The 25,093-nt window shown below is 33.2% G+C and overlaps 1 protein-coding gene across 4 annotated transcripts in view; it reads right to left on the bottom strand.

Annotated features, from left to right (window-relative positions):
• The window catches only part of ERCC6L2 (ERCC excision repair 6 like 2), a 139,020-nt gene that overhangs the window by 78,390 nt on the left and 35,537 nt on the right, over positions 1-25,093 (bottom strand). For all 4 annotated transcript variants that reach the window (XM_024753828.1, XM_024753829.1, XM_024753831.1 and 1 more), the window contains 6 exons: positions 16,018-16,211; positions 9,076-9,237; positions 8,468-8,675; positions 2,733-2,873; positions 1,608-1,721; positions 626-745 (listed from right to left, as the gene is read on the bottom strand). In XM_024753828.1, the coding sequence (XP_024609596.1) occupies positions 626-745; positions 1,608-1,721; positions 2,733-2,873; positions 8,468-8,675; positions 9,076-9,237; positions 16,018-16,211 (939 nt within the window). The remainder of the gene's footprint in view (positions 1-625; positions 746-1,607; positions 1,722-2,732; positions 2,874-8,467; positions 8,676-9,075; positions 9,238-16,017; positions 16,212-25,093) is intronic.

The following is a 25,093-nucleotide window of genomic DNA, read 5'->3' as shown; positions in this document are numbered from 1 at the left end:
AGGAAATGCCCAAAGGCCTGGACATGTTTGGAGAACCTAGCCTTACTTTTCACACCCCTCCCTCAGTAATACACCATCAAGAGCAGCACCAACAGGTCAGTTTTCTGGTATACAGCAAATGTCCACTTGCCACAAATGAGATTTAGCAACCTTACAATCTAGGTCAGCAAGTAAAAACAAGAGCCAGAAAATTCAGTCTAGACATAGAGGGCCTGTCCACCTTGAACTCTTCAAGTAGTTAGTTCCTTTCTCAAATTTGGAACTACTGGCTATCCTCATCCTCTTATTTGGCACTAACATTTTTATTTCTGGTAGATTACTTCCTTAAACATTTGAAGACAAGATATTATATATGTGGTGACAGTATACATTTTTAACAGGGCATGAATCCAATACATCAATAAGGAAAGTTTGAAGTACACTTGATATAACTACTACTAACTGAGAAATCTATCATACGCAGGGTTCGTAGTGAGCTGATAAAATTATACCAGTTGTCTTTGGTCACTATCTCTTCTGAATGATTGGGCAACTGTTCTGATAAATTGGTGTCCCTGTCATACCATTTAATAAATATATTGTATATCATCCTTGCGTGTATGCAAACTGAAAGAAGAATACTTACCTTCATTTTTCCACTGTATTTTGGGTCAGAAAGTGTTTCAAAGGCTGCATCTTTGCTTTTCTGCACAAAATCTGGGAATCTGGAAAATACTTGATCACATATCTTCTTGATAAGTGTTTCCTTAAGGGGGAAAGGAAGGAGAAAAGAAATCTCAACACAATTTAAACCTGTATAAATTGAAATCATTTAAGAAAAAAATCTATTTAGAAGGAATATATATTCCTTCCTAGGTTGAAGATTTTACCTTTTCTAATTCAGAAAACCTTAAAGTGATATGTTAATCATATATGGCTTTGATGAGTTCTGAGATAGTGATATAGCTATTAATTTTGCTGTTAACTTTTTTTAAAGATTTCCAAAATAAGGAACTGAATACTTCCCAGACAGCAGTCTTTTAAAATTACATTTGAACAGCCTCAAGCCTATCACACAAAAAGAAAATGTAAAATCATTATATAAAAAAGTTTTAAAAAGATCTTTTTTATTTACATTGTGCTTTAGAATAAGACACAATTGAAATGACTAAAGTAAACGACTGCATGTATGCCTAAATTTTGAAATTACTGATTTTTGCTAGTTTGGGAAGCACTCCTAATATTTAATATACAGATTATTATAAATCCTCATTTTAATCCAGTAGATAAGATAAATGTAATTAGACACATTATTAGTGGAATTAGGACTGATTCATCAAATATCTTTAATTAGTAATTATACCAAAAGATGTTAGGAAAATAAATATATCAACATTATCAGAGGCATAAAAAAGTTATTTTAATTTAAGGTTAACTTTTCTCACTTTGATTAAAATTTTAAGTGCATATACTTCTTTGACACCTAAATTAAAAAAACAAGCAAGTCAGTTACCTCTTAAATTTCATACAAAAATAACTTAAGGGTATTTGGCTAAGAAATTTTATACCAAATATAGAATACTTATACCAAATAGCATCACAAAGAAATTTAAAAAGCCAACCCAAACCTGTTGTTTGGAGGTGCTAGCAGCCTGCAGTAATGCAACATGGTTAGCTACCTTCTGAAGGACTGCAAGGTAACTGAAATACAAGGTTCTCACTGTTTCGCCATGTGAATTGGTCTGTAACCAGAAAAGTACAGAAAATAAAAATAAGCAAGGGACTAACATGGCTATGTAACTACTTACATCACAAAATATGCCACTTACAATAATACTTATTATCCAGTTACTATTGGCACAATACGCTCTGAGAAAATAATGGTCAACTGATATACAAAATATCCATGAATCACTAATGTGGAATCGTAGTTTTGGTGAAACATACACAATGATGTTTTTAATCAAAGAGGGGAGAAAGTCCTCATTCCAGGAAGTATACACAGTGATAGAAATGCTGCCATAAGAGGTTCCTGGTCATAAAACTCTACAGTGTGGTGATGGTGTTACATAGAAGCCTTTACTCTCTCCGCTCACCCATTCCAGTTTTCTAGGAAACTGTGCTATTACAAAAATGTGAAGTGGTTAAGTCAGCAAAATAAATGAGATATGGAATAAATACCAATCTAGATAAATATTTACTTATGAAGTCCCTCTATGCATGTGGATATGAGTTGATAATAAAGTAGCAAGGTGAAGAAAGGGCAGGAAATACATAGATTTTTTTAAAAAAGCATAAATGAATATTTGTTTCCAAATAAAAATAAAATACTTTACTGTACTGATACAGTTTCTTTTAAATTAACATTCACTCTCAGATTAGAATATTTTAAGTCTGCTATCAAAGAGGAAGTATTATCCACTGATAATGAGAAATTTACTGGAAATGAAATGAAATTTCAAGATTAAAGCAGGATACTTCCCAGTAACAGTTGAAAGGGAAGATATAAAATTGGAGCTACTTTTAAAAACTAGTTTTTTGAAAAGATACTGAATATTGTATTTTGCTGTGATTACTATTTGATATTGTAAAATCTTTTGGAAAATTATTCCCTTTTCTTAAATTACAGCTACTAAAACTAAAGAACCATGTGAGGAAAAGTTATTTTATCTGCTACTTACTTTGATACTATCAGAATACAGTACTCTGTAATCAAAAGCAAGATAGTAAAGATATCATACGGAAATGCTTACCTTATAACAACAATTTCTCCTTTTTCGGCCACTGCTGCAGGTACAAGGCTCAGAAGATTGAAGTATCAAAGACACATCTTCTGTTTCTAATACTGTTTGATAGACGGCTTTCTGAAAATCTGTCAGAGAACAATATACCATCTGCCAAGATAAAATACAAGGTAACTATTAGTATCTTTTTAATAGCAATAATAATCACAATGCACATCAGGTTTCATAGACTGTAATAGTGAAAACTGCTCATAAATTTATATTTTTTCTGGATACATCATTATACATAGGAGAATATAAGAAAATTTCTCCTAATTCTCCCATATTCTATGCTACAACCCTACCCTAAAGTATACAAATTATAACTTACTTTCCAAATAAATCTCATAGTTTGTTCTTTAATTAAAAAAATCAAAATATGAAAAAAGTATGTAATTTCCTTATAAATTTCTCAACATATTATTGTGGGTCTTTTCAGGGGTCTATATTATTAGCCCATCATGCAAGTAAGTGATTAAAGTTTAGGTCAAATAAAAAAACTAGAAAAGGAAAAAGGGAAGATTTTTAGAACAATGGTATGGATAATACTTACTGAATTACTTGAAAATTTAGAAAAAAATTTAAAACTTCCTATTACTGAAAACAGGATAAAGCATTTGCATTTGATATCTTGCTATAAATTCCCAAGATTAGTAAAGATAAGAATTAAGTAAATAAACATAAAAGCAAAACTTGTAGAAGTTGCTACTTTGTGCCCAAATTCAAGAAAAGAAAAAAATATAAGAAAACAATGCCACAAAGTTATAGTGGATACAGTTTGCCTTATATTTCTGGTAGTACTGGAAATTGGTAAAATTCTTCTACATATAGCTGTATGTAACCAAGGTCATAAAACTAAATATATCCATATCAGGACTTTGAGGAATGTGAATAGGGGAAAAGCCACCTATTTTTAAATATTTATATGTGTGTATCACTATAATAGAATATTACTGCAAAAAAAAGATGCATGGTGCATATGAGAATATTGAAGATGGGGTCAACGATTAAGGTACAGAGGGAAATTCTGAGTTATTATTTTCCTCCAGGTTTACTAAGATATATTTGACATACAACATTGTGTAAGTTTACAGTGTACAACACTATGATTTGATATGTGTATTTATTGCAAAATGATTACCACAGCAATAAGGTTAGTTAACACATTCATCACTTCACATAATTACTTTTTGTATGTGTGGTGAGAACACTGAAGATCTATTCTCTTATCAACTTTCAAGTATACACAGTATTGCTAACTACAGTCACTATGCTGTACATCAGATCCCCAAACTATTCATCTTATAACTGGAACTTTGTACCTTTTCACCAGCATTTCCTCATTTCCCCTAAACCTGAGCCTCTGGCAAACACCATTCTACTCTCTGTTTCTGTAAGTGTAGCTTTTTTTTTTTTTTTAACTCCACATATAAGTGAGATCATACAGTATTTGTCTTTCTCTGTCTGATTTATTTCAGTTAGCATAATGCCCTCCATGTTGTCACAAATGACAGATTTCCTTCTTTTTTATGTCTGAATAATATTCCATTCTATATACATACATATTTTCTTTATTCATTCATCTGTCAACAGACAGTAAGGTTGTTTCCGCATCTTAGCTATTGTGAATAATGCTGCAATAAACATAGGAGTTCAGGTATCTCTTCAAGAGTAATTTCATTTCCTTCAGGTACACGATCATCCCTCAATATCTGCAGGGGATCGGTTCCAGGACCCACCTCCCCTATGTTTAACAAAATCTGTGTATGCTCAAACCCCTTATATAAAATAGTGTAGTATACTTGGTCCTCTGTATCTGCAGATGTGGAACCTGCAGATGCAGAGGACCGACTGTATACCTGGAAGTGGGATTGCTGGTAATTCTATTTTTAATTTTTTGATGAATCTCCATACCATTTTCCATAGTGGCTATACCAATTTACATTCCCACAAACAGTGCACTGGGGTTCCCTTTTCTTCACATCATCACAACACTTGCTACCTCTTGCCTTTTTGATAACAGTCATTCTGACAGGTGTGCACTGATATCTAATTGTGGTTTTGATTTGCATTTCCCTGATGATTAGTGATATAGAGCATATTTTCATGGGTCTGTTGGCCATCTGTGTGTCTTCTTTGGAAAAAAGTATGCTTATTAGGTCCTCTGCCCATTTTTTAATTGGATCATTTGGTTTTTTGCTATTGAGTTGTATGAGATTTCATATATTTTAAATGAGTCCCTTATCAAATATATGGTTTGCAAATATTTTGTCCCATTCAATAGGCTGCTTCTTCATTCTGTTAATTGTTTCTTTTGCTGTACAGAAGCTTTTTAGTTTGATGTAATCTCACTTGTTAATTTTTGTTTTTGTTGCTGTGCTTTTGATGTCATATCCAAAAAATCATTACCAAGGACTTCCCTGGTGGCACAGTGGTTAAGAATCCACCTGCCAATGCAGGGGACACAGGTTCAAGCCCTGGTCTGGGAAGATCCCACATGCTGCGGAGCAACTAAGCACGTGCGCCACAACTACCAAGCCTGTGCTCTAGAACCTGCAAGCCATGAAAGCCTGTGCACAGCAACAAAAACCCAACACAGCCAAAAATTAATTAATTAATTTAAAAAAATCATCGCAAGACCAATGTCAAGGAGGTTTTCCCCTATGCTTTCTTCTATGAATTTTATAATTTCAGGTCTTACACTTAAATCTTTAATCCATTTTGAGTTAATTATTATGAGTGGTGTAAGACAGGAGTCCAATTTCATTCTTTTGCATGTGAATACCCAATTTTCCCAGCACCATTTATCAAAAAGACTGTCTTTTTTTTCTCCATTCAGTACTGGCTCCCTTCTAAAATACTGGTGGACTGTTTACACATGGTTTATTTCTGGGCTCTGTATTCTATTCCACTGGTCTATGTATCTGTTTTTATGCCAGCACCATACTGTTTTGATTACTGTAGCTTTGTAATATAGTTTAAAATCAGGAAATGTGATGCCTCCAGCTTTGTTCTTCTTTCTTAGGATTTATTTGGCAATTTGGGGTCTTTTGCGGTTTCATACAAATTTTAGGATTGTTTTTTCTATTTCTGTGAAAGATGTCATTGGAATTCTGATAGGGAGTGTATTGAATCTGTAGATTGCTTTGGGTAGTGTGGACATTTTAATATTAATTCTTTAAATCTATGAATATGGAATCTTTCAATTTATTTGTGTCTTCTTCAGTTTCTTTTATCAATGTCTCATAGTTTTCAGCATACGTGCCTTTCACCTCTTTGGTTAAATATATTCCAAAGTATTCTACTGTTGAGTTGTTACTAAAACATGTAGTAATATTCACTGAACACTGCTTACATGTCACATATTTCAGAGCAACCATGTGAGGCAAGCACCATTGTCATCATTCCCATTTAAAAGATAAAGAAATCAAGGCTTCCCTAGTGGCGCAGTGTAAAAAAAAAAAAAAAAAAAAAAAAAGATAAATCAAGTTTTGAGAGATTTAACAAATTGCTCAAGGTGATAAAACTAGTAAGTAGGGGAGCCAGGATTGAAGCCTATGGTATTTGATTTCAGAGACCAAGTTCTAAACCTCTGTGCACAACTCTTTCTTCATATACTTAAAATTTATTATTCCTACTAGATATATAACTAAAATTACACAAAACATTTAAAAAGTGGGGTTCAAAAAATAAACAAATGGGACCTAATGAAACTTAAAAGCTTTTGCACAGCAAAGGATACCGTAAAAAAGATGAAAAGACAACCCTCAGAATAGAAGAAAATACTTGCAAACGAAGCAACTGACAAAGGATTCATCTCCAAAATACACAAGCAGTTCATGCAGCTCAATATCAAAAAAAACAAACAACCCAATCCAAAAATGGGCAGAAGACCTAAGTAGACATTTCTCCAAAGAAGATATACAGATTGCCAAAAAACACATGAAAAGATGCTCAACATTACTAATCATTAGAGAAACGCAAATCAAAACTACAACGAGGTATCACCTTACACCAGTCAGAATGGCCATCATCAAAAATTCTACAAACAATAAATGCTGGACAGGGTGTGGAGAAAAGGGAACCCTCTTGCACTGTTGGTGGGAATGTAAATTGATACAGCCACTATGGAGAACAGTATGGAGGTTCCTTAAAAAACTAAAAATAGAACTACCGTATGACCCAGCAATCCCACTACCAGACATATACCCTGAGAAAACCATAATTCAAAAAGAATCATGAACCACAATGTTCACTGCAGCACTATTTATAATAGGCAGGACATGGAAGCAACCTAGATGTCCATTGACAGATGAATGGATAAAGAAGATGTGGCACATATATACAATGGAATATTACTCAGCCATAAAAAGAAATGAAATTGAGTCATTTGTAGTGATGTAGATGGACCTAGAGTCTGTCATACAGAGTGAAGTCAGAAAGACAAAAACAAATACCGTATACTAATACATATATATGGAATCTCAAAAAAAATATGTTTCTGATGATACTAGGGGCAGGACAGGAATAAAGACACAGACGTAAAGAAGGACTTGAGGACCCGGGGAGGGGGAAGGGTAGGCTGGGACGAAGTGAGAGAGTAACACTGACATATATACACTACCAAATATAAAATATATAGCTAGTGGGAAGCAGCTGCATAGCACAGGGAGATCAGCTTGGTGCTTTGGGACCACCTAGAGGGGTGGGATAGGAGGGTGGGAGGGAGATGCAAGATGGAGGGGATATGGGGATACACGTATGTATATAGCTAATTCACTTTGTTATACAGCAGAAACTAACACAACACTGTAAAGCAATTATACTTCAATATAATGTTAAAAAAAAAAGTGGGGTTCATGAAGTATTCCAATTGAATGATAATATATGCTTTAGATCAAAAAGTCAAATGTTGTATCAGTTTCCCCAACTTGCATATCAAGATCATATTTTCCTTTCAAATCTATTTTTAAAAATAAAAATCAACAGGATATCCTAAGATTAGGGTATTTGATAGGACTGCCCCTATTGAGGACAATATTAATTAGATTTAATTCACAGTAATTTTTAGAAACTTTATTCCATTGCCTGAGCTAGAAGAACCACAAGATTAAAAACTATAAAAGACCACTATATTTTATAAAAATTTTCTTAAGGTTAACACTTCAAATTTTCTTATACAATTAACAGAATTTAATTGTAATTTTCCTACAATTTCTTAAAATTAGGTTAGTTGTGTAACTGTACATTGCATTCTACAAGAGATGTACCTACATAAAAAAAGCTTTTAACAACTTTGTTCTGTAGTTAGAATTAAATTACCAAAGAGTATACTGGGTTGTAGATGGTACATGGTATAGGAAGGACAAAATATGAACAGAAAACATTACGGAAAGAAGTTCTTCTTCCTTCACTGAGGAAGAATTATATCAAAACCTTCTTGTTCTAAAATAAGAGAAATGAGTTTAATGTATATTAACAGTAAACCTGTTAGATAAAATGTTAGTAAAGTTAGTGAGGAAGATGACTGGGCTCAATTAATATTTTATGAAATTCTGCATATAACTTTTTTTCATACTGAGTAAAAGGCAAAAATCTATATTCATAAAATACCACAGGAGATAGGTTTTCTCTTCAAAAGGAATATTTTTAGAAAAAATGAAACACGACAAGAAATTCATAATGTACACAAAAGCTGTTCTCACCCGGTCTTCCTTCTTAGGCAACTGATCCTTGATTAGAGTCTTGGTACGCCTGAGAAACCATCCAGACATCTTTTTTGCAAGCCTTTGCATGGCCTTTCGGCCAGTAGCTAGTTCTCTTTTTGTTGCTGTGTGTCTCTGACCATGTTCTACTTGGTCAGAAAACTCCTTCTTGAAGTGGATCCTGCTACCTAAAAGTCCTGGCACAGCCCTTTATAAAGGCAATAAGAAAAAATGTTAAGGCTTTATTAAACTATCTAAATAGGAAATCACTAACTTCTTTTTGCTTTTAAGAAATATACTAAGTCACTTGTTTATTAATGATAACAATAACAAAAGGCAAGAAAGCAGAATGGTCTTTATGACAATTTTAGTGAACAACTATAAGAAGATGATGGAACTGGTAAATTAGTTCAGATATTTACTTCAGGGACCAAGAATAATAAAGATAGGCTTTCATGGGACACTATACTCTGAATACTATGTTTGGGATCAAACACTTCTGTAAACAGATAATTCTTTTTCAGAAACAAATAATTAGGAAACACGGTAACATTAAGTTAAGGAAGTATTAAATAATTTTCCAAAAAATAAAAAGTGTTTTTACTCACCAGTCCATAACACACCACAATTCTTTCATGTTGTTCTGAAGAATGGTTCCAGTGAGGCCAATTCGGACGTTACATTTTAAAGCTTTCATAATTTCAGTTACTCTAGCCTTTGGATTCTTGATTCTATGAGCTTCATCTACAATGACAGCTGACCATTCCAAACTATAAAGTGAGGAAAAAGGGAGGAAAGGTTGAAAAAACTTCCCTTTCTTAGTCTATATAATTTTTAGAGTGCAGCTTTCTCTACCAAAGTTTTGCAGTTTTTTTCCTCTACTCTTTGTTGATTCCACAGAATTCTCACCTCCTTATTTAAATGATCACAGCTTTGGACAACCCATGAGAATTAAATGTGTAGGAAGATATAAAGAAATAGAGATTTTGTTTAGTAACAATGAAATGAAATAACTCATTTAAACATGACTAAAATGACAAAAAAGGAATCTTCTAAAAGTAATAAAACAGAGAAATAAATATAAAAGAAGCAAAACTTACCATGTTAATTATGAATGAAAAAATATCAATATAAACTCATGATTTTTAAAAGTTGTACTGCATAGCTCTGTCTGCTAAAAAGGTTTAGAATTGATTGTTACCCCAGTAGCAATGAACAACCATAGTGGTCAATCCACTAAAAGGAAGCAGATTCCCATGGTGAAACAGTCGATTTCAGGTGTGCAGCAGGGGAAATACTGGAGAGTGAGAAAGCACAGATGTATTCAAAGACAAATGGGGGCATGTCCAAAGGACACAGGAGCCAGACTAATTAGAAAATTTAAGCATGACTATAGGATAGTATAAAACACTGAATAAATAAAAACCCAGGAGTTATATGAAAAAATTTACTTTAGACCTTTACCTCACACCATATACAAAAACTAACTAAAAATAGATCACAGACCTAAATATAAAGCTAAAACTATAAAAGTTATAAAATGTAGGAAGAAATCTTGTGACTCTGGGTTAGGGAAGAATTTCTTAGATATGACACCAAAAGCATGGTCAATAAAAAATTTTGTTAAGTTGGACCTCATCAAAGTTAAAAACTTTTGCTCTTCCAAACACACAATTAAGAAAATGAAAAGACATGCCACAGACTGGGAGAAAACATTTGCAAATCATAACCTGATAAAGAACTTGTATACAGAATTATATAAAGAACTACTACAACACAGTTGAAGTTAAGACAATCCAATTAAAAAGATGGGTAGAAGATTTTAATAGACATTTCACCAAAGAAGATATACAAAGGGAAAATAAGCACATAAAAAAATCATCATTGGACTTCCCTGGTGGCGCAGTGGTTGAGAGTCCGCCTGCCGATGCAGGGGACACAGGTTCATGCCCTGGTCTGGGAAGATCCCACATGCCGCAGAGCGGCTGGGCCCGTGAGCCATGACCGCTCAGCCTGTGCGTCTGGAGCCTGTGCTCCGCAACGGGAGAGGCCACAACAGTGAGTAAAAAAAAAAAAAAAAAAAAAAAAAAAAAGTCATCATTAGAAAAATGCAAAAAAAACCCAAGAGATACTACCGAAAACCTATTTGACTGTCAATCAAAAAAAGACTGACAATATTAAGTACTGGCAAGAGAAACTGTAAACCTCATACACTGCTTTTGGGAAAGTACAGCTATATTTCTAAAACAGCATAGCTGTTTCTTAAAAAGTTAAATTTCCTCATACCACCCAGCAATTCCATTCCTAAGTATCTATGCAAGAGAAATGAAAACTTACATTCACACAAAGACTTGTATGTAAGTGTTCAGAGCAGCATTATTGGTAATAGCCCAAAAGTGGTTATATATATATATATATATATATATATATATACACACACACACAAAATAGTACTGTTTAGCAATAAAAAGGAATAACTCCTGAAACATCATACATGATGAACCCCCAAAAACATATTAAGTGAAAGAAGCCAGACACAAAAGACTACATATTGTATGAAATTTATATGAAATTTCCAGAAAAGGCAAATCTAGAGACAGAAAGCAGATTAGTGGTTGCCTGGAACGAGATGGGACCAGAGATTGACTGAAAACAAAAAACTTTTTGAGGTGATGGAAATGTTCTTAAACTGGATTGTGGTGATAAATGCCCAACTTTATAAATTTACTAAAAACCATTCTATGCTTAAAATGGGTACATTCTATGGCATGTCAATTGTACCTCAATAATCTATGAGTCTATAGTGATACTCAAAAAACAGGGGTTGGGGAGTGGGAGAGAAACTTTGCTATCATTGCGAATGACCATTGTACCAATTTGTTAGTCTGAAAATTGGAAATTAAAGCAAAAGAATCAAGCATCGCTCACCTTGCTTTGCCGGTTGAAATTATAGTTAATTTCTAATTATAGGAGAATGCTGTTAATAAGTGTAGAAGAAATGATAAACTTAGAAAATATTATTTTGCAAAACCCAATAAAATAACTGATTCAGGCAAGAATAATTTCTGTATGCTAATACCACTAAGTAAAAGGATTGAGGGACCAGGATATTCAAATGCTAGCAAAGCGTAACCCACAGAGTACTTCTAATTGTAAAGGGAGAAACATATCTTTACAATGGAGAGATCTGATGATCACCTCCTTAGCCTATGGGACAAACTTCGCAACATTAATAGTAGAACAACTTGACATTAATATCTCCTGAAATAATGTAATATGAAGTCCACAGCATCATTTATGAAGTATTCTTGTCAAAAATGTCTGACCTGAAGCTAATTAAGTCTTTAGAACAAAATCAGCTTACAAAACTACATATGTTAGAGGAATACGTAACTTCTTGAGAAAGCAATCAGACAAATCTAATGTGAGACATCCTAAAACACAACTGGCCTGGTCCCCTCAAAATGTCTTATAATAAAAAAATAAAGTTGAGGGAATGTCCTAGATTAGAAGAGACTAAACAGACTTAATAGTCAACACACACACATTAACTTATATCTTGCCAACATATATACACACACACACACACAACTGGTGACTACAGGTGTTGAGTATATAGATGTTCATGTACTTCAGTTTTTCTAAAGGTTTGATCATTTTCTTAATATAAAGTTGAAAAAGGATAAGAGATCAAGAACAAAGGAAAAGAGGAGAAAACAATCACAAAATTTTAAAAGCAGGGAAGAAGATGAACAAGACAACTTATAAAAACAGAGGAAGGAGGATCCCATGCCAGTAGTAAAGAAAGCCAAGAAACAATCTGATTCATACTATTGAGCTCTTTCTTAAATGGTAGCACCAGATGCTTCTGGAAATTGGAGTTAGGTAAATGTTCAACAGTCTGTTTAAGAAGTTGTTGGAGCTCCTATATACTATTCGTTATCCCACAAAATAGCCAGCCAGGACACTGTAAAGTAAGCAAAAGAAGGGCAAAATACAGCAAAATCTTCATTTTTCCTTAAGAGGAAATCAACAAGTGATGTTAAAAACTTAAAGGATAATTTTTAAGTTGCAGCATAAACATGTTCTTTGAAATATAGAAGTAAAAACTAGGAAGATAATTTAAAGAGTTGAAGGTGACTGTCTCTGAAGAACAGCTAATGGGGGTGGCAGACAGGAGTGAACTGTGTTCATATTTGGCTCTTTAAATAATATGCATATATAACTTAGATAAAAATAAAAATGAAGTAAAACATAACAGTAATAACAAAAAGAGATACAGCTCACTCATAGAGTGTTTATCTACTCTATGGATTATCTATGATAAATGTTTAATCCTGGTCTATCATATAGAGCATTTTCACAAAAATTACTTAATATTTACTCAGATTGAATATAAATTATATTGAATATTGTTAAAAATAAAGACATTCAAACAAATAAAGGAAAACTAAATACAACAAAAACTGTTAACATTTGATTTTTCTAATTTTGCACAGAAAAGTCAGAATTCTTATTTAATAACAATCACAGAAAATAACCACTTGACACTATTATATGCTAGAAGTGTAATAAGCACTGAAATACAGAAATTATTCTATATCAAAGACCTCAGTCTAAAGGAACAGTTAAACAAAAATTAAAATGACTGTTGCTATGATAAATGAATTTATTACATTTATCTAACTATAGAATATCTCTTACATAATACATTGCATAAAAGCCCAAAGTCAAGGTTTAAATCTCATGTCCACGACTGACTTAGTTGTTGTAGGCTTGTTAACTTCATGCCTCAGATTGTTCCTGTCTCCTGACAGCATCCAGGAAATAGTAACAGGCAAACTTATGAGCTTGTAAGTGTAGCAAAATAAAATCCTAGAGCTTACAAAAAATGGTAGCTCTAAATCCAACTTTACAAAATAATTACATTAAATATAAATGGACTAAACACTCCAAATAAAAGGCAGGGATTATCAAAAAGGATAAAAATGCAAGACCCAGCTATATGCTAACCACAAGACACTCACCTTAAATATAAGGAACCGATAAAAACAAAAAGTTGGAAAATGATAAACATACAGTAAACATAAGAAATCTGTATTGTCTATATTAATACCAGATAAAACTTCAAGATTATTAGATATGAAAAGGAACATTTTTAAAGATAAAAGGATCAATTTATAAGGAAAAAATCCTAATCATCAATGTGTGTGTACCTAATTACAGAGTTTCAAAATATATGAATTGAAAATTGACAGAACTGAAAGGAGAAATAAACAAATCCATAATTATAATTGAAAATTTCAACATTCCTCTCTCAGAAATTGTAAGCCAATTAGAAAGAAAATCAGTAAAGACAGCGAATACTTGAACAACACCTAACCAAACTGACTTTACTGATATTTATAGAACATCACATCTGACCATGGTAGAAAAAACACTTTTTTCAAGTGTACACAGATCAGAAAAATGCAAATTACACTGCAATGGGATACCACTATACATGCTAAAAACAAAAAAGCTGACAATACCAAATATTGGTGAGAATATGAAACAAATGAAATAGGTTGCTAGTTAGAGTAGAATAGTACAACCTCTCTGGAAAATGGCTTATCAGTTTCTTCTAAAGTTAAACCTATACTTACCATATAACCCAGAAATCCCACTCCTACGAATTTACAGAAGAGAAATCAAAATATATGTCAAAAGAAGGCTTATATATAAATATTACTTAAATTTTTACTTACAGTAACCAAAAACTGGAAAACCCAAATATCTATCCTCAAATGAATGGATAACAAAATGTGATATATTCATAAAATACAATACAATTCAGCATTAAAAAAGAATGATCACTGATACATTCAATAACATAGCGGAATCTCAAAAACATGATGATGAGCAAAAGATGCCAGACACAACAGTTCTGGAGGCTCAAATTCCAAGATCAAAGTGTTGGCAAGTTTGGTTTCTTCTGAGGTCTCTCTCCTTACAGATTGCTGCCCTCTGCGTACATGAGATCCTCGTATCTCCTTCTCTTCTTCTAAGGACAACCAGTCAGATTGGACTCCCAGATTAAGCCCCACCATAATGGCTTCATTTTAATTTAATTACCTTAAGTTACATTCTGAGGTTCTTGGAGTTGGGACTTGAACACATGAACTTGGAGGGGACACAATTTAGCTCATAACAAGCCTCCTAACTGGTCTTTCTCCATTCAGTTCGACTCTGCACAGAGCAGCTTCGTTACTTATAAAATGTAAATATAATCATTTTTATCATAATAGTAATCTCCTGAAAACACTTCAGGGACACTCTGCTGCTCTAAGGATAAAGACCAAAATCCTCTAAGAGGCTTTCAGTATTCTTTATGATCTGTTCCTTGCTTACCACACTGGTGTTGTCTTCTGGCCACTTCCTTCTTACACTCTAGGCTACAGTCATTACATGCAGAAAGCAGCAGAACTGTTTTCATTTATTAAAAAGTGCTGTGATCTTTGTTGCCTGAAGGCCTCTATAATTTTGTTTATAAGCGATAAATTTATTTATTTATTTTTGGCTGTGTTGGGTCTTTGTTGCTGCACGTGGGCTTTCTCTAATTGCAGCAAGCGGGAGCTACTCTTGGTTGCGGTGCGTGGGCTTCTCATTGCCGTGGCTTCTTTGTTGCGGAGCACGGGCTCTAGGCACACTGACTTCAGTAGCTGTGGCATGTAGGCTCAGCAGTTGTGGCTTGCGGGCTCTAGAGCACAGGCTCAGTAGTTGTGGCACACGGGTTTAGTTGCTCCGCGGTATGTGGGATCTTCCTGGACTGGGAATCGAACCCATGTCCCCTGCATTGGCAGGCAGATTCTTAACCACTGCGCCACTAGGGAAGTCCTCTCTGCAAATGTTGTTTGTTCCCTCTTCCTGGATTATTTTCCTGCTCTTTCCTATTCTTACCCATCCTTCAATTCTCACTCAGCTCATAGGTCATCTTCTCTGGGAAGCTCCCTGACTACTCTCCTCACTCTGCAGCAGTCAGGCTCCTCATGTGCTCCTATAACATCCCCTGTTTCATATTATAGCATTCACATGACTTTATAATTGCCTGTCTCTAGATTCCCCACTAAAATCTTAAGATACAGTTCATTTCTTTTGGGTACTTACAGTCCTGGAATAGTGGTTCTCAATATGTATATGCATTTTTTGCCACTCTATATTCACAACAGACTCCCATAATTAAAATAATTCATGAAAATCACTGTTTTAGTCCAGAGGTATCATACACATAAAAGGTTGTACATGAGATTTAAGACAAGTCCTATGCATTAACATGCATTGTTTGGATAGGTAATAGAGGAAATTAAATAAGGAACTGTATAAAATCTGACTCAGGATTTTCTTCTTAGAAAATAAGTTAATTATTATAAACTGTCTATTTCAATAATCCTGAAATAAAGTTAAATCATGCTAAAGAATATTTAGAGCTTTAAAAAAATCACAATATAAAGGGATAAATACAATTGACATAAACAGAATACTAATGCAATCATTTCCATTATTTCGATTACCTGTTAAGTTCATCCAGACATAAGCGCAGTGTTTCATATGTTGTTAGAGCAATTTCACATTTCCTCTGTTTCACACGAGTCAGTTCACTGTCTTTTTTGTTACCATGTAAAGTAGTGACTCTGAAATATCCCCAGGTGTCCAGTTCATCCCTCCAGTTGTAGAGGACAGAAAGAGGAGCAACTATTAAGAACATCTATAAAAAGAAGAAAAAAAAATTAATGATATAATTTTTTAAATGAAAAAGAACCCCAAAGTTAAATCCAGAATATCAATAGTCCTATTCCTTGATTTTTGACACTGTAGTTAATAAGTATAAATACAACTGAGAAATTGAATATATCTGGACTTAGAAGTCCATCAAAAAATACTGTTGTTTACTTAGCACCTTATTAGGAAAAAAATAGATACCCAACCTTGTCCAAAGGAGCAGCTATTTTTTATTTTCCCCCCAAAAGGAGTTGAGAGATAAGAAAAAAATAATTCTCCAAAACAAACAAACAAAAAAGAGTATAATCAGGATCCCAGTAATAACTTCAAGGGCCATGTGGGTAATAGAAATATGCAAAGCAGGCCAGGTTTTTTATTGAAATGTATGGTCTTCCAGAGCTCTCTTTCCTTTTCACTTTCCTAGTCCATTTCCTCTCCCCCTCTCTCAGATACTATCAGTTGATAACCTGGAAAATTCACTGGAAAATTGAAGCAATTAGAAGAAAACCTCTTCTCTTATCACTAGATCAATAACCTACCTATAATTACTTCTATATATTCTGCTCTCCCATCTATTACCATGGGTGAACTGTCCATGTTCTTTTCTAAAGACAAACCCTGAACTTATATAGTGGCTCCAATCACTTCCTGTCAACCTGAAGTCAAAGATGAAGAAACTGTTCCCAATCTGCCCAACATGATTACATTTTGCTTTACAATGGACCGCATACAACCCCAAGCAAACACATTCTAATATATATTTCTCAGCGTTAAAAAACAAACCTAACAAACAAAAAAATTCCTTCTTAAACCTACATCTCTCTCTAGCTATCCCCCATTACTTTACTTTCTTTATAGAAATGATCCTCAGGAGTTATCAATACTTGCTGTCCCTACTTACTCTCCTCCTGTTCTCTCTTAACTCATGTAAGTGGGACTTCTGCCCTAACCCATTAAGATTAACAATATTTCTGTTTAATCTTGAAATAAATGTTTTGGGGTTTCACCAACCTTTCCTGTACTAATCCCAAATCCTGTTGTCATCAGCCATTTTAATTTTTAATGTTTTTATCTCTTACTGTTACCACTATTCCTAAGCTATTATCTTTAATAGGGTTTTAAGTAAGTTTCTTTTCTGCAGTTTTATACTTGTCCTACTTGATAAAGATGAGCCAATTACACATACATACAAACAAAAAACTAAAACAACAAACAAAAAAATAATACAATACTACTCTAAATCCTACACTCTCTTCTATGAAACATTTCAGCTGGGCCATTTGTCAGCTGTAAGATGTCATATCTGTGACTTTGTTTTAGAAACAGGAAAAAGAAAAAGAAGAGAAGATTAACCTACTAAATGTGAGAGTTCCTTTTTTCTACCCCAGCATCAAGCATATATAAGTACTTTTTTGTCATACGTGATTCATCTCAAATAGTTTCAGCTTCTGGCTCGGAATTTATCCTACGAATTCCATTTTTCTCCTACTACCTTCAAATAAAAAATTTGGGCTCCAAGTAATAAGCCCAGTTATTGTCTCTGCCCAACCCCCCAACCTTTTTAATATCATAAGATGAAAATGTTATCCAAACTCCATCTGAGCACTTTGAGCAATTTTCCACTCGAGGGGTCATTCATCAAAGATGTCAACGAATCTACACTTTGTTGTACAGCAGAAACTAACACACCACTGTAAAGCAATTATACTCCAACAAAGGTGCTAAAATAAATAAATTTTTAAAAATCCCAAACATAAAAAAAAAAAAAGGTGCCAATGAACCTAAAGATTCCTAAAATTGGCCCTAAGATTCCAGAAGTTGTTTAAAAATTAAGACATTCCTTATAGACATTATTGGTCTTCAAAGTTGTAAAAGGTAAATCAAATGGATCAATAACTCATTTTAATACTAAAAGAGGTAAGAGAACTGAATTATGCCATTTAACAGACATTAACCCAAGGACTTCACATAAAAATGCTATAAAGTAAAAATATTTATTATTTCCTTTTTAGAGATGAGAAAACTAAAGTATAGATGTGTTAAATAATATGCCCAAGGTCATAATGCTATAAAGTGGAAAAGTAAGTATTTGAACGCATGTCTGTGTAATTCCAAAGCTCTTAACCAACAATGATATATCATGTTAGCACCTTAAATCAGAAAGCCTATGACCTTGAGATGCATAACATTTTTATTTGCCACTGTAACTATGGTACTTTGTGCTGTGCTTAGAAAACAAAGGTGTTCAGTTGATAAATGAAATAATGAATAAAAGCATGTGTCAGTGGCAAGGTAGGAATAGCACTGTCTATGCAGAGGACAATGACAGACCACCAGAGCCAAAGTAAAAATTTCACATTGGAGGAAGTATGATATCAAGCTGAAAAATAAAATGTACCTATATTGAGAGAACTTACAGACCATAAAATTGGAATTTTTGCTATTTAACTCAAAACTCTAAAGCATATTCCCTGTAATTAATTCTACAATCTTAATTCTTTCAAAAATGCCAAATCTAATTAATTTACATCCTAATTGTGCATAATTGATAACTTTTCCTTTGATATATTATGGCTATTTAATATACGGAAATTTAAGTTGAGAATCCACTCTAGGAGCCTCTGCAAATCCGTTTTAGAAAAGCAGCATAATAGTAATACCAAAACTTGATAAACAGTCTAACAAAGTAGAAAATTATAGACCAATATCACTTAGATCAATGGAGAGCAAAACAATAAATATCATCTCTTCTAATTAAACAAAAGTAAATAAAACATGAGAATGGAAATGACAAGTAAAATTATATTTTCAGAAAACATAAGTAAAGCAAATAAATGAACAGTAAATTAACTAACAAGAATATCAAAGAATTAAGAAAGTCAAATTTAAAAATATATGTGGCAAAAAAAAAAAAAATAATAAAAATAAAAATATATGTGGCACCTCAAATAACTTAGACCAGATTGACTTATAACTTATATACAAATGATTCCAAAAGCAGCAGAATGTATTCTTAAGTTCACATGCGACATTCTCCAGGATAGACCATATGTTAAGCCACAAAAAAAGTCAATATATTTATGAAGGTTGAAATCATATCAAGCATCTTTCCTGATGACAGTGGTATAAAACTAGAAATCAATTACAAGACAAAAACTCGAAAATTCACAAATTTGTGTATATTAAACAACATGCTACTGAACAACCAATGAGTCAAAGAAGAAATCAAAGGAGGAATCAAAAAATACCTTAAGACAAATGAAAATGGAAATATAATGTACCAAAATTTATTGCTGCAGCAAAAGCAGTTCTATGAGGAAAGTTCATAGTGATAAATGACTACCTCAAGAAACAAAAAAATTCTCAAATACACAACCAAACTTACACCTCAAGGAACTAGAAAAACACAAACTAGAAAATGAAGCCTAAAGTTAGTAGAAGGAGGAAAATAATAAAGATCAGAGTGGAAATAAACAAAATAGAGACTAAAAAGATGACAGACAAGGTTAATGAAACTAAGAGCTGATTCTCTGACAACACACACAAAGTTGGCAAACCTTTAGCTAGACATAACAGAAATAAAGATAGAGGGCTCAAATAAAATCAGAAATAAAAGAGGAGAACTTACAGTTGATACCACAGATATAAAAAGGATCATAAGAGACTACTACTAACAATTTGATGCCAACAAATTGGAAAACTAGAAGAAAGGGATATATTCTTAGAAACATACAATGTACCAAGACCGAATCATGAAGAAATAGAAAATCTGAACAGAACAGTTCCTAGTAAGGAAATTGAATAAGTAACCAAAAACCTCCAAATAAACAAAAGTTCAGGACCAAACAGCTTCACTGGTAAAATCTATCAAACATTCAAAGAAGAATTAATACCAATCCTTCTTAAACTTTTTGAAAAAAGAGAAGAGGAGGGGATGCTTCCAAACTTATTTTATAAGGCCCAATACCAAAACCAGACAAGGATACCACAAGAAAGGAAAATTATAGGCTATATCCCTGATGAACATAAATATAAAAATCCTCAATGAAATATTAGCAAAATGAATCCAACAATACATCAAAAATGATCATAAATTATGATCAAGTGAGATTTATTCCATAGATGCAAGGACGATTCAACATATGCAAATCAACTGCATGATACACCACATTAACAAAATGAAGAATAAAAACCATACGGTCATCTCAATAGAGCAGAAAAAGCATTTGAGAAAATTCAACATCCATATGATAAAAACTCAACAAATTGGGTACAGAGACAACATACCTCAACATAATAAAGGCCATATACGACCAGCATACAGTTAACATCATACTCAATAGTGAGAGCTGAAAACTTTTCCTGTAAGACAAGGAACAAGACAAAGATGCACACTTTCACCACTTTTATTCCCATAGTACTGAAAATCCTAACCAGAGGGGGGAAAAAATCCAAATTTGAAAGGAAGTAAAACTGTCACTATTTGCCAAAGACATAGAAATACACGGAAAACCCTAAACATTCCACCAGAAAACTGTTAGAATAAAGAAATTGAGTAAAGTTACAGGATACAAAATCAATACAAAAATCCATTTTATTTTTACACACTAACAACTATTAGAAAGAGAAGTTAAGCAAACAATCTCATTTACAACTATATCAAAAAGGATAAAATAACTAGAAATAAATTTAAACAAAGAAATAAAAAACCTGTATACTAAAAACAATGAGACACTGATGAAAAAAATTTTAAATGTCACAAATAAATAGTAAGATAATCAATGCTCATGGAAGAATAAATATTGTTAAGATATCAATAAATGGTGCTGGAAAAACTGGATAACCACATGCAAAAGAATGAAACTGGGTCACTGTCTTATACCATACACAAAAATGAACTCAAAATGGATTAAAGACTTGAAATTAAGACCTGAAACCATAAAACTCCTAGAAGAAAACATATGCAGTAAGCTCCTTTACATCTTGACAATGATTTTTTTGATTTGACACCAAAGGCAACAAAAGCAAAAACCAAAAAGTAGGACTACATCAAGCTAAAAAGCTTCTGTACAACAAAGAAAACCATAAACAAAATGAAAAGGAAATCTACTAAATGGGAGAAAATATTTGCAGACCATGTATATAACAAGGGGTTAATATCGAAAATATATGAAGAACTCAATAGCAAAAAATCAAACAAGTAGCATCATTTGCAAGATAATAAACTAAAGAAATAGTGTACAGTAAATAAAATACTGGAAAATTTTTTGTTTAATCACCATTGAAATTGTGTCTGATGCTGGTATTATGACTGCTAGAAAAATCCTCCCTCTCTGCATTAATACTGATTATGAATTTTACACAGAATCTTTAAAGTTTTATTATACAAGATAGTAGTATTTTTAAAAGAATTTACTTTGATTCATTTTCATAAAGACTGAATTCCAATCTTAACAGCCTAAATCTAAAGAATCATTCCAAGAATATTTGAAATGTATAGTTTGTATCTTTTCCTTTAGGAATTTATTCTTGGCACAAAACATCTATTTCACACATTCTTAGATGATTTATTCACACTTGAAAAGGTTAAAAATATATATAAGATGCATTGTGTATCACACATACATACCTCAAACCCATCACTCCTTAATTGATAACATTTAAATTCATTAAAAGGATTTTTTCAAGTAGTTCGAACATTAATTTTTCAATATTCCATTGCAATTTTGGCATTAGCATAATAAATATAAAGAAATTTATTTCTCTTCTAGCTATTTAATAGACTATCTTTTAAATTTATTTATTTATGGCTGTGTTGGGTCTTCATTTCTGTGTGAGGGCTTTCTCTAGTTGTGGCAAGGAGGGGCCACTCTTCATCACGGTGCATGGGCCTCTCACTATCGTGGCCTCTCTTGTTGTGGAGCACAGGCTCCAGACGCACAGGCTCAGTAATTGTGGCTCACGGGCCCAGTTGCTCCATGGCATGTGGGATCTTCCCAGACTAGGGCTCGAACCCGTGTCCCCTGCATTGGCAGGCAGATTCTCAACCACTGTGCCACCAGGGAAGCCCAATAGACTATCTTTTAAAAATGCACTGAGGTTTTAAATGGATCAAGACAAATTTATCTTTTGTAAATTTCATCACACAAAATTATAAGTTTTGTTTGGATTTGCTTCTGGGGAATACTGTAGGACGTCACTGGTAATCTCATTAAAAACATTCTTTATAGAATTCCAGTTCAAATGATTAACTAAACACATGCATTTATTGATGCCAATAAAACAAAAGGACAAATATAAAAATAAATCCATAATAGCAGTAAAATGCCTGGAAGGGCACTACTGGATGATCAGAACACTACAAAAACAGATGAGAACTGACATACTTGAAGACCTGAGGAATCCATCCTTTACCTACATAAGAGAAAACTTCCAAAAAAAAGAAAACCCACAAAGTGAGTTTTCCTAGAAGAAACTTAAATATGACAACAATCAACAAAATAAAACAACAACAAAAAACTCAATGAAGAACAGGCAGTTGGAAGGACTGGGTCATGGAAACAAATGGAACATTAAATGTAAATAGATTAAAATCTCCAATCAAAAGACATAAAGTGGTTGAATGGATTTTTTTAAAAAAAGACCTAAACACATATTACCAACGAAATTCACTTCAGCTTTAGACACATATAAACTTAAGGTGAGTGGATGGAAAATGATATTCCATGCAAATGGAAACCAGAAGAAAGTGGGGATAGCTATTCTTAGAGACAACGAAGGTCATTAGATCATGATAAAAGGGTCAATTCATCAAGAGGATGTAACAGCTGTAAATATTTATACACCCAATATCAGAACACCTACGTATATAAAGGAAATACTAACAGATGTGAAGAGGAAAAAAATGACAACAATAAAATAATAGGGAACTTCAATACTCCACTTTCAACAATGGATCACTCAGACAGAAAATCAATAAAGAAACATTGAACTTAAACTACACATTGGATCAGATGGACCTAGTGACACATACAGAACATTCAACAGGAGCAGAATACATATTCTTCTCAAGCACATATGGAACATTCTCCAGGACAGATAAAATGTTAGGAGACAAGACAAGTCTTAATAAACTTAAGAAGACTGAAATCATATCAAATATCTTATCACATAATGGTATGATATCAATCAAAGGGGAAAACTAAAAAATCCACAAATATGTCGAGATTAAATAATATGCTCCTCAACAGCCAATGGGTCAAAGAAGAAATCAAAAACGAAATCAAAAAATACCTTAAGACAAATGAAAACTGAAACACAACATACCAAAACTTATGGGACACAGCAAAAGGAGTTCTAAGAGGGAAGTATATAGTGATAAATGTCTATATTTAAAAAAAAAAGTCATATATACAACCCAACTTTATACCTTAAGAATCTAGAAAAAGAAGAGCAAATTAAGCCCAAAGTTAGAAGGAAAGAAACAACAAAGATCAGAGAGGATAAATGAAATAGAGACTAGAGAGATAATAGAAAAAATTAATGAAACTAAGGGCTGTTTTTTGAAAAGATAAACAAAACTGACACCCTTAACTAGACTAAAAGAGAGAAGGCTCAAATAAATATAATTAGAAATGAACAGGAGACATTACAAATAATAACACAGAAATACAAAGGATCATATGAAATTACTCTGCACTATTATACACCACCAAATTAGATAAACTAGAAGAAATGGACAAATTACTATAAACAGACAGCCTACCAAGACTGAATCATGAAAAAACAGAAAATCGGAACGGAACAATTACTAGTAAGGAGAGTCAATCATTAACCAAAAACCTCCAAACAAACAAAAATCTAGGACCAGACACCTTCACTGGTAAATTCTACCAAATTAACACCAATTCTTCCCACATTCTTCCAAAAAACATAGAAGAGGAGGTGATACTTCCAAACATTTACAAGGCCAGCATTACCCTGATACCAAAACCAGACAAGAACACAACAAGAAAGGAAAATTACAGGCTAATATCCCTGATAAACATAAATCCTCAGTGAAATACTAGCAAACTGAATTCAACAATACATTAAAAGGATCATACACCATCGTCAAGCGAGATTTATTCCAGGGATGCAAGGATGGTTCAACCCATTCAAATCAATCTGAAAACAAAGCTAAAAACAGTACTTGAACTCTTGAAAACTTAAAACACATTAAGAATTATAATGCTTCTTTAGGATCAAATTTAAATTGACACTAAGAATGGACCTAGGGCTTCCCTGGTGGCGCAGTGGTTGGGAGTCCACCTGCCGATGCAGGGGACGCAGGTTTGTGCCCTGGTCTGGGAGGATCCCACATGGCATGGAGTGGCTGGGCCCGTGAGCCATAGCCGCTGGGCCTGCGCGTCCGGAGCCTATGCTCCGCAACAGGAGAGGCCTGCGAACCGCAAAAAAAAAAAAAAAAAAAAAAAAAAAAAAGAATGTACCTATGCTATTGAAAATAATAGGAAATTTAAAGTAATAAGATTTTTTAATACCTTAAGCCAATACTTCTCAAAATTTTACACTGAAATGCCCTCAATCATAAACAAGAGTAAACTTGGACTTCTCAGCAATCTTATATATAAGAAATATGTAAAAGACACTGTTTAAAAACTTGCAGAAAGTGGATCATCAACATAATATGGTAAGGATTTCACAAAATCAGTTAAACTTTATTTCTATCCAGTTTCCTGGATGCTGAGGACGATATAAAAGTCAGACACATACCTACAGTACACCTTTCTTTTTTGCATTTCATTTTTTATAGAAATCTTTTATTTTTTATAAGAATTATGTATAAGATATTTATAAACACACATTTAC

Source organism: Neophocaena asiaeorientalis, unplaced genomic scaffold (assembly GCF_003031525.2).
Source record: "Neophocaena asiaeorientalis asiaeorientalis breed wild unplaced genomic scaffold, Neophocaena_asiaeorientalis_V1.1 scaffold220, whole genome shotgun sequence".
NCBI classification, from domain to species: Eukaryota; Metazoa; Chordata; class Mammalia; order Artiodactyla; family Phocoenidae; genus Neophocaena; species Neophocaena asiaeorientalis.
Note: the sequence above shows the minus strand (reverse complement) of the source record. Positions and strands in the feature narration are given on the sequence as shown.